Source organism: Oncorhynchus mykiss, unplaced genomic scaffold (assembly GCF_013265735.2).
Source record: "Oncorhynchus mykiss isolate Arlee unplaced genomic scaffold, USDA_OmykA_1.1 un_scaffold_182, whole genome shotgun sequence".
NCBI classification, from domain to species: Eukaryota; Metazoa; Chordata; class Actinopteri; order Salmoniformes; family Salmonidae; genus Oncorhynchus; species Oncorhynchus mykiss.
The window spans coordinates 186,513-197,500 of record NW_023493672.1 but is presented as its reverse complement, the minus strand read 5'-3'; the positions used below and the strand labels follow the sequence as shown (position 1 = coordinate 197,500).

At 44.6% G+C, this 10,988-nt stretch overlaps 1 protein-coding gene across 1 annotated transcript in view; it reads left to right on the top strand.

Annotated features, from left to right (window-relative positions):
* Positions 1 to 10,988, top strand: part of LOC110519864 (receptor-type tyrosine-protein phosphatase delta-like) — a 279,764-nt gene that overhangs the window by 205,661 nt on the left and 63,115 nt on the right. The window contains exons 31-33 of the mRNA XM_036972586.1: positions 97 to 194; positions 2,840 to 2,963; positions 10,207 to 10,382. Of these exons, the coding sequence (XP_036828481.1) occupies positions 97 to 194; positions 2,840 to 2,963; positions 10,207 to 10,382 (398 nt within the window). The remainder of the gene's footprint in view (positions 1 to 96; positions 195 to 2,839; positions 2,964 to 10,206; positions 10,383 to 10,988) is intronic.

Below are 10,988 nucleotides of genomic sequence, written 5' to 3'. Positions count from 1 at the left end.
TGCCTCTCTGTCTCTCTCTCTGTCTGTCTCTCTCTCTCTCTCTCTCTCTCTCTCTCTCTCTCTCTGTCTCTCTCTGTCTCTCTGTCTCTCTGTCAGGCATGGCTAGTCACCCACCTGTCCCCATCTCTGAGCTCGCTGATCATCTAGAACGCCTGAAAGCCAACGACAACCTGAAGTTCTCTCAGGAGTATGAGGTATGGTAGCCGTGTGTGTGAGTTTGTTTTGAAGGAGACATTTTCACTCCAATTATTCTGGTTTCATTATGCAATTCATATTGGTTTCTACACCCTGTGCAGAAACCCTCTAGCGAGCCAGATACAACACACACACACACACACACACACACACACACACCTGTTTATGTCTTATCTTTTGACAGAGGTATCAGGGTTTAAATGTAGAATCTTCCTCCTCTCATGTCTCCTGTTTCAACCAGAGATCTGTCTGTCTCAAAGAGATACTGCTTACAGACTGATGGTTATCAATGTTAAGCTTCCAGAGAGATAGAGGGAGATGGAGAGAGGGGGGGGAGCAGGGGAAGTGAGAGAAGGGAATGGAAGTGAGCGATAGCAGAAAGGAGAGAGAGGCGGGAGAGAGAGCGCCAAAGACAAACAGAGGGAGAGAGAGAGGGAGGGAGAGAAGGGAAAGGGAGAGAGAGTGACAAAGACAGAGACAGAGAGAGAGGAGAGAGAGAGCGGGGGGAGTGAGAGAAGGGAAACAGACAGAGTGAAAGCAGAGAGAAGAGAGTGGTTTTTATCATGGCCATGTTCTGTACAATAGAGCCTCTTTTTGATTAGTTCTCTCCAGCCTTGTATCTCAGACAGACAGCAGTTGGATAGGAACTGTAAGGATTCTTAGAATGTATCTTACATATAACGGAACATCAGAATTCTCAGACATCCTTAGAATATCTACATCATTCCGCTAGAATACAACTGTAAAAAGTTGTTAAGGTGGAGAAAATCCTACTTTTAGGCCTGTGCATGCAGGATATAGAATCCGGAGAGCTCTAATTGGCTAGGACAAAGAGATAGGATGGAGTAAGGGGGAGGGAAAGGGAGAGAGAGAGAGAGACAGACAGAGAGAGAGAGAGATACAGAGAGAGAGAGAGAGAGATAGACAGAGAGAGAGACAGAGAGAGAGAGACAGAGAGAGAGAGAGAGAGACAGAGAGAGATAGAGAGAGAGAGAGAGAGACAGAGAGAGAGAGACAGAGAGCGATAGAGACAGAGAGAGAGAGAGAGAGAGAGGGGAGAGACGGGGGGTTAGGACAGAGGGTAGTCAAACATAAATGATAGGGACAGTCAAAAAGAGAAAATGGTGAACGAGATGGAGAGAGGGAGACTGACCTTGTAGAAGAACAAGAGAGAAAGAGAGAGATGGAGGTTGAGGAGAGACAGAATGGAGGAAGAGGCTCTGGGCATGTTGAGGTTGAGGAGAGAGAGACAGAATGGAGGAAGAGGCTCTGGGCATATTGAGGTTGAGGAGAGAGAGAATGGAGGAAGAGGCTCTGGGCATGTTGAGGTTGAGGAGAGAGAGACAGAATGGAGGAAGAGGCTCTGGGCATGTTGAGGTTGAGGAGAGAGAGAATGGAGGAAGAGGCTCTGGACATGTTGAGGTTGAGGAGAGACAGAATGGAGGAAGAGGCTCTGGGCATGTTGAGGTTGAGGAGAGAGAGACAGATTGGAGGAAGAGGCTCTGGGCATGTTGAGGTTGAGGAGAGAGAGACAGAATGGAGGAAGAGGCTCTGGGCATGTTGAGGTTGAGGAGAGAGAGACAGAATGGAGGAAGAGGCTCTGGGCATGTTGAGGTTGAGGAGAGAGAGAATGGAGGAAGAGGCTCTGGGCATGTTGAGGTTGAGGAGAGAGAGAATGGAGGAAGAGGCTCTGGACATGTTGAGGTTGAGGAGAGAGAGAATGGAGGAAGAGGCTCTGGGCATGTTGAGGTTGAGGAGAAAGATACAGAATGGAGGAAGAGGCTCTGGACATGTTGAGGTTGAGGAGAGACAGAACGGAGGAAGAGGCTCTGGGCATGTTGAGGTTGAGGAGAGTGAGAATGGAGGAAGAGGCTCTGGGCATGTTGAGGTTGAGGAGAGAGAGACAGAATGGAGGAAGAGGCTCTGGGCATGTTGAGGTTGAGGAGAGAGAGAATGGAGGAAGAGGCTCTGGGCATGTTGAGGTTGAGGAGAGACAGAATGGAGGAAGAGACTCTGGGCATGTTGAGGTTGAGGAGAGAGAGACAGAATGGAGGAAGAGACTCTGGGCATGTTGAGGTTGAGGAGAGAGAGACAGAATGGAGGAAGAGGCTCTGGGCATGTTGAGGTTGAGGAGAGACAGAATGGAGGAAGAGGCTCTGGGCATGTTGAGGTTGAGGAGAGACAGAATGGAGGAAGAGGCTCTGGGCATGTTGAGGTTGAGGAGAGACAGAATGGAGGAAGAGGCTCTGGGCATGTTGAGGTTGAGGAGAGACAGAATGGAGGAAGAGGCTCTGGGCATGTTGAGGTTGAGGAGAGACAGAATGGAGGAAGAGGCTCTGGGCATGTTGAGGTTGAGGAGAGAGAGACAGAATGGAGGAAGAGGCTCTGGGCATGTTGAGGTTGAGGAGAGAGAGACAGAATGGAGGAAGAGGCTCTGGGCATCTTGTTATAACGTGCGTTATCTGAATGAGGTCCCCGCTGAATTATACCTACGAAGGAGCGGCTTCTATAGAGGAACTTTAAATGAGTTTGAACTTCCGAGTTGACATAATGTTGGATGAGAGCTACCGCTAGCTAGCTAAGGAGCTTGTGTGAAATTCACCTCGGAGCATTCTAACCGTAACCTCTGACCTCTGTGTTGTAGTCCGTTGACCCCGGACAGCAGTTCACCTGGGAGCAGTCTAACCTGGAGGTCAACAAGCCAAAGAACCGCTATGCTAACGTCATTGCCTACGACCACTCCAGGGTTCTACTGTCCAGCATCGAGGGTAAGTTGGCAGTCACACACATACACGCTAACGTCATCACCTACGACCACTCCAGGGTTCTACTGTCCAGCATCGAGGGAGAGACACACACACACACACACTTTTCTTGTTTTATTCTCGGCCAGTCTAAAAGTTCCTTCGCTGTCTTAATATGATATTACCACTGAGCAGAAGTGTTTGTGTTTGCTGTTTTTTTTGTAAAGCAGAGAGAGAGAGAGAGAGAGAGAGAGAGCGAGAGAAAGAGAGAGAGAGAGACAGAGAGAGAGACAGAGAGAGAAATAGAGAGACAGAGAGAGAGAGAGAGAGAGAGAGAGAGAGAGAGACAGAGAGAGAGATAGACAGAGAGAGAGAGAGACAGGGAGAGAGAGGGAGAGAGACAGAGAGAGAGAGAGAGAGAAAGAGAGAGGGAGAGAGAGAGAGAGACAGAGAGAGAGAGAGACAGAGAGAGAGGGAGAGAGAGAGACAGAGAGAGAGAGAGAAAGAGAGAGACAGAGGGAGAGAGAGAGACAGAGAGAGAGAGAGACAGAGAGAGAGAGAGAGAGAGACAGAGAAAGACAGAGAGAGAGAGAGAGACAGCGAGAGAGAGAGACAGAGAGAGACAGAGAAAGGCAGAGAGAGAGAGAGAGAGCGAGACAGAGAGAGAGACAGTGAGAGAGAGAGAGAGTGAGACAGAGACAGAGAGAGAGAAAGAGAGAGAAACTGGGTGGCAAAGCCCAGACAGATTACTCTTATCTGGGCAGAGCATGTATGAGAGCAACCTCCTGGGTCCTGGAGCTCTCTTCTCTGTTTGTCTGTCAGGCCTGCGAGTCACACACACACACACACACACACACACACAGAGACTCTGCCAAGCCTGCAGAGCCAGTGAGAGACGGGAACTCATCTCAGCTCTGTTTTCAACCAAGCTGCACAGCAGCATTACTCTCTGTTACTCCTATCCAGTCAAGTTATATACACACGCACACACACACACGCACACACACACACACACACACGCACACACACACACATCAAAGCCTAGAGGCTGGCTGCTGGTTAGAGACTGACTGTGGATGAACATATACTGCTTCTACTTTATGTTAATGTTACTTCACATGTTGAACTAGCATACTGTGTGTGTGTGTGTGTGTGTGTGTGTGTGTGTGTGTGTGTGTGTGTGTGTGTGTGTGTGTGTGTGTGTGTGTACAGGGATCTGGTCACTAGTAGTTCACTATATAGGGAATAGGGCCCTGGTCACTAGTAGGTCACTATATAGGGAATAGGAGGGCTGTTTGGTAGTTATATCTTTGATAGTGTTGGTACCAGGGAGGGGTGTTTGGTAGTTGTATCTTTGATAGTGTTGGTACCAGGGAGGGGTGTTTGGTAGTTGTATCTTTGATAGTGTTGGTACCAGGGAGGGGTGTTTGGTAGTTGTATCTTTGATAGTGTTGGTACCAGGGAGGGGTGTTTGGTAGTTGTGTATTTGATAGTGTTGGTACCAGGGAGGGGTGTTTGGTAGTTGTGTATTTGATACTGTTGGTACCAGGGAGGGGTGTTTGGTAGTTGTGTATTTGATAGTGTTGGTACCAGGGAGGGCTGTTTGGTAGTTATATCTTTGATAGTGTTGGTACCAGGGAGGGGTGTTTGGTAGTTATATCTTTGATAGTGTTGGTACCAGGGAGGGCTGTTTGGTAGTTATATCTTTGATAGTGTTGGTACCAGGGAGGGGTGTTTGGTAGTTATATCTTTGATAGTGTTGGTACCAGGGAGGGTTGTTTGGTAGTTATATCTTTGATAGTGTTGGTACCAGGGAGGGGTGTTTGGTAGTTATATCTTTGATAGTGTTGGTACCAGGGAGGGGTGTTTGGTAGTTATATCTTTGATAGTGTTGGTACCAGGGAGGGGTGTTTGGTAGTTATATCTTTGATAGTGTTGGTACCAGGGAGGGGTGTTTGGTAGTTATATCTTTGATAGTGTTGGTACCAGGGAGGGTTGTTTGGTAGTTATATCTTTGATAGTGTTGGTACCAGGGAGGGCTGTTTGGTAGTTGTATCTTTGATAGTGTTGGTACCAGGGAGGGGTGTTTGGTAGTTATATCTTTGATAGTGTTGGTACCAGGGAGGGGTGTTTGGTAGTTGTGTATTTGATAGTGTTGGTACCAGGGAGGGGTGTTTGGTAGTTGTGTATTTGATAGTGTTGGTACCAGGGAGGGCTGTTTGGTAGTTGTGTATTTGATAGTGTTGGTACCAGGGAGGGCTGTTTGGTAGTTATATCTTTGATAGTGTTGGTACCAGGGAGGGCTGTTTGGTAGTTATATCTTTGATAGTGTTGGTACCAGGGAGGGGTGTTTGGTAGTTGTATCTTTGATAGTGTTGGTACCAGGGAGGGGTGTTTGGTAGTTGTATCTTTGATAGTGTTGGTACCAGGGAGGGCTGTTTGGTAGTTATATCTTTGATAGTGTTGGTACCAGGGAGGGGTGTTTGGTAGTTATATCTTTGATAGTGTTGGTACCAGGGAGGGTTGTTTGGTAGTTATATCTTTGATAGTGTTGGTACCAGGGAGGGCTGTTTGGTAGTTATATCTTTGATAGTGTTGGTACCAGGGAGGGTTGTTTGGTAGTTATATCTTTGATAGTGTTGGTACCAGGGAGGGCTGTTTGGTAGTTGTATCTTTGATAGTGTTGGTACCAGGGAGGGGTGTTTGGTAGTTATATCTTTGATAGTGTTGGTACCAGGGAGGGGTGTTTGGTAGTTATATCTTTGATAGTGTTGGTACCAGGGAGGGGTGTTTGGTAGTTGTGTATTTGATAGTGTTGGTACCAGGGAGGGCTGTTTGGTAGTTGTGTATTTGATAGTGTTGGTACCAGGGAGGGGTGTTTGGTAGTTATATCTTTGATAGTGTTGGTACCAGGGAGGGGTGTTTGGTAGTTATATCTTTGATAGTGTTGGTACCAGGGAGGGGTGTTTGGTAGTTGTGTATTTGATAGTGTTGGTACCAGGGAGGGCTGTTTGGTAGTTGTGTATTTGATAGTGTTGGTACCAGGGAGGGGTGTTTGGTAGTTATATCTTTGATAGTGTTGGTACCAGGGAGGGGTGTTTGGTAGTTATATCTTTGATAGTGTTGGTACCAGGGAGGGGTGTTTGGTAGTTGTGTATTTGATAGTGTTGGTACCAGGGAGGGGTGTTTGGTAGTTGTGTATTTGATAGTGTTGGTACCAGGGAGGGCTGTTTGGTAGTTGTGTATTTGATAGTGTTGGTACCAGGGAGGGGTGTTTGGTAGTTGTGTATTTGATAGTGTTGGTACCAGGGAGGGGTGTTTGGTAGTTGTATCTTTGATAGTGTTGGTACCAGGGAGGGGTGTTTGGTAGTTATATCTTTGATAGTGTTGGTACCAGGGAGGGGTGTTTGGTAGTTATATCTTTGATAGTGTCGGTACCAGGGAGGGCTGTTTGGTAGTTATATCTTTGATAGTGTTGGTACCAGGGAGGGCTGTTTGGTAGTTATATCTTTGATAGTGTTGGTACCAGGGAGGGGTGTTTGGTAGTTATATCTTTGATAGTGTTGGTACCAGGGAGGGGTGTTTGGTAGTTATATCTTTAATAGTGTTGGTACCAGGGAGGGGTGTTTGGTAGTTATATCTTTGATAGTGTTGGTACCAGGGAGGGGTGTTTGGTAGTTATATCTTTGATAGTGTTGGTACCAGGGAGGGGTGTTTGGTAGTTATATCTTTGATAGTGTTGGTACCAGGGAGGGGTGTTTGGTAGTTGTGTATTTGATAGTGTTGGTACCAGGGAGGGGTGTTTGGTAGTTGTGTATTTGATAGTGTTGGTACCAGGGAGGGGTGTTTGGTAGTTATATCTTTGATAGTGTTGGTACCAGGGAGGGTTGTTTGGTAGTTATATCTTTGATAGTGTTGGTACCAGGGAGGGGTGTTTGGTAGTTGTGTATTTGATAGTGTTGGTACCAGGGAGGGGTGTTTGGTAGTTGTGTATTTGATAGTGTTGGTACCAGGGAGGGGTGTTTGGTAGTTGTATCTTTGATAGTGTTGGTACCAGGGAGGGTTGTTTGGTAGTTATATCTTTGATAGTGTTGGTACCAGGGAGGGGTGTTTGGTAGTTATATCTTTGATAGTGTTGGTACCAGGGAGGGGTGTTTGGTAGTTGTGTATTTGATAGTGTTGGTACCAGGGAGGGGTGTTTGGTAGTTGTGTATTTGATACTGTTGTTATCAAGGAGGGCTGTTTGTTAGTTTATATAAACTGACCTCATAAGAAACATCAAGAGCTTTGTGACCTGCTTTCTGACTCACTAGAATCAGGTCAGGGGAGTGTGTGTGTGTGTGTGTGTGTGTGTGTGTGTGTGTGTGTGTGTGTGTGTGTGTGTGTGTGTGTGTGTGTGTGTGTGTGTGTGTGTGTGTGTGTGTGTGTGTGTGTGTGTGTGTGTGTGTGTGTGTGTGTGTGTGTGAGAGAGAGAGAGACACACAGTGATTTGGGGGATTATGGGCATAAGGCCCAGATGAACATGACTGATCCTGAATGAAACAGACCCAATCCCCTCTCATACAAGCTTGGTAACAGCTGAGATAGTTGACACAATCCCCTCCCATACAAACTGGTTATCAGCTGAGATAGTTGACACATCCCCTCCCATACAAACTGGTTATCAGCTGAGATAGTTGACACAATCCCCTCCCATACAAACTGGTTATCAGCTGAGATAGTTGACACAATTCCCTCCCATACAAACTGGTTATCAGCTGAGATAGTTGACACAATCCCCTCCCATACAAACTGGTTATCAGCTGAGATAGTTGACACCACCCCCTCCCATACAAACAGGTTATCAGCTGAGATAGTTGACACAATTCCCTCCTATACAAACTGGTTATCAGCTGAGATAGTTGACTCAATCCCCTCCTATACAAACTGGTTATCAGCTGAGATAGTTGACATAATCCCCTCCCATACAAACTGATTATCAGCTGAGATAGTTGACACAATCCCCTCCTATACAAACTGGTTATCAGCTGAGATAGTTGACTCAATCCCCTCCTATACAAACTGGTTATCAGCTGAGATAGTTGACATAATCCCCTCCCATACAAACTGGTTATCAGCTGAGATAGTTGACACATCCCCTCCCATACAAACTGGTTATCAGCTGAGATAGTTGACACAATCCCCTCCTATACAAACTGGTTATCAGCTGAGATAGTTGACACATCCCCTCCCATACAAACTGGTTATCAGCTGAGATAGTTGACACAATCCCCTCCTATACAAACTGGTTATCAGCTGAGATAGTTGACACAATCCCCTCCTATACAAACTGGTTATCAGCTGAGATAGTTAAAAATTCTTAGGGCTGAAATCCTGTTAACGGGATCGATATGTCAACAGCCAGTGAAAGTGCAGGGCGCCAAATTCAAAACAACAGAAATCTCATCATTAAAATTCCTGAAACATACATGTATTTTATACCGTTTTAAAGGTAATCTTGTTGTTAATCCCACCACAGTGTCCGATTTCAAATAGGCTTTAGAGCGAAAGCACCACAAACGATTATGTTAGGTCACCACCAACTCACAGAAAAACACAGCCATTTTTCCAGCCAAAGAGAGGAGTCACAAAAAGCACAAATAGAGATAAAATGAATCACTAACCTTTGATTATCTTCATCAGATGACACTCATAGGACTTAATGTTACACAATACATGTATGTTTTGTTTGATAAAGTTCATATTTATATAAAAAAATCTCAGTATACATTGTTCACTAGTTCCAAAAACATCTGGTGATATTGCAGTGAACCACATCATTTTACAGAAATACTCATTATAAATGTCGATAAAAATACAATTGTTAGACATGGAATTATAGATATACCTCTCCTTAATGCAACCGCTGTGTCAGATTTTTTAAAAAACTTTACGGAAAAAGCAAACCATGCAATAATCTGAGAACGCCGCTAGGAGAAAAAAATAATGTATGCGCCATGTTGGAGTCAACAGAAATCAGAAATAACATTAGAAATATTCCCTTACCTTTGATGATCTTCATCAGAATGCAGTCCCATGAATCCTAGTTCCACAATAAATGTTTGATAATGTCCATTATTTATGTCCAAGTAGCTACTTTTGTTAGGGCGTTTAGTACACAAATCCAAACGCTCGTGCAGGTCCAGCCGAACGTCGGACGAAAACTTCAAAAACATATATTACAGGTCGTAGAAACATTTCAAACTAAGTATAGAATCAATCTTTAGAATGTTTTTATCATAAATCTTCAATAACGTTCCAACCGGAGTATCCCATTGTCTGTAGAAAAGCCATGGAATGCAGGTCGCTATCATGTGAAATGCGCGTGACCAGGAAATTGCTCTCTGCCAGTAACCTGACTCATTCAGCTCTTATTCATCCCCACAACACAGTAGAAGCCTCATTTAAGTTTCTAAAGACGATTGACATCTAGTGGAAGCCCTAGGAAGTGCAACTTCATCCATATCCCACTGTGAATTCAATAGGGGCTGGGTTGAAAATCGACCAACCTCAGATTTCACACTTCCTGTTTGGATTTCTTCTCAGGTTTTTGCCTGACATATGAGTTCTGTTATACTCACAGACATCATTCAAACAGTTTTAGAAACGTCAGAGTGTTTCCGATCCAATACTAATAATAATATGCATATATTAGCAACTGGGACTGAGGAGTAGGCCGTTTACTCTGGGCACCTCTGGGCATCTTTCATCCAAGCTACTCAATACTGCCCCTGCAGCCATAAGAAGTTGACACAATCCCCTCCAATACAAACTGGTTATCAGCTGAGATAGTTGACACACATCCACTAACCAACACATCGACTGTACATGCAGATTGATTGATTGGTTGATTGATTGATTGATTTATTGATTGGTTGATTGATTGGTTGATTGATTGGTTGATTGAATATTGATTGGTTGATTGATTGGTTGATTGGTTGATTGATTGGTTGATTGATTGATTGATTGGTTGATTGATTTATTGATTGGTTGATTGATTGGTTGATTGATTGGTTGATTGGTTGATTGATTGGTTGATTGATTGATTGACACTTTGATAATCCCCAAGGGGCTGCTGATCTGATTTTCTGAAAGAATTAACAGTAAACGTTACACACAGAAGTGTGAAAACCATAAGGACATTACAAATGTATCTCTTCCTCCCCCCACTTCTCTCTCTTTCCCTCTCTCTCCCTCCCCTCTTTCTCCCTCTCTCTCCCCCCTCCAGGTATCCCAGGCAGCGACTACATCAATGCCAACTACATTGATGGCTACCGTCGTCAAAACGCCTACATCGCGACGCAGGGCTCTCTCCCCGAGACCTTCTGTGACTTCTGGAGACTGGTTTGGGAACAGCACACGGCCAACATCGTCATGATGACCAAGCTAGAGGAGAAGTCTCGGGTAAGGAGTGAGATCCCTTGTTTAATACAGTGAAGATTGATAGAAATTGCATTTTTTTACATGTTAATGATTTTTTAACAGACACATTTATCCAGAGCAGTTAGTGTCAGATCATTGTAATGATTTGGGGTGAAGGAGGACGGATCAGTTGACGGCCAATGGGGATGGAAAGATAGAACTAGACTATGTCCTGTACAGCGTTGTACCCACTAATGCCAACGTACAGTGTAGATAGAATGTCTTCTTGTGTGGATGGTCAAGGGGGGAACAGGGAACATAACTGCCTAATCATTTTGTAGACTGTAAAAGTGACCACAACAAGTCCAAACAGATACAGTATAATAATAGACTTTAAACAGAATCATTTCAAACGTTGTTTACATTTTTAAAACCGATATGATGACATATATCTCTTTAGTATGCGTTTTAATACTTTTTAGAACAGGTTAATAACAGATTCCAAAATGAAAATCAGTTGGAGCTGATTTGCTATTTTCCAAGAATAAATAAATAAATATCTATATTGTTTTTTTGGGGGGGGCTTAGAAAACTTGGGGGGGCCAAATAACATCCGGGGGGCCAGTTGGTGATCCTTGTTGTATATTA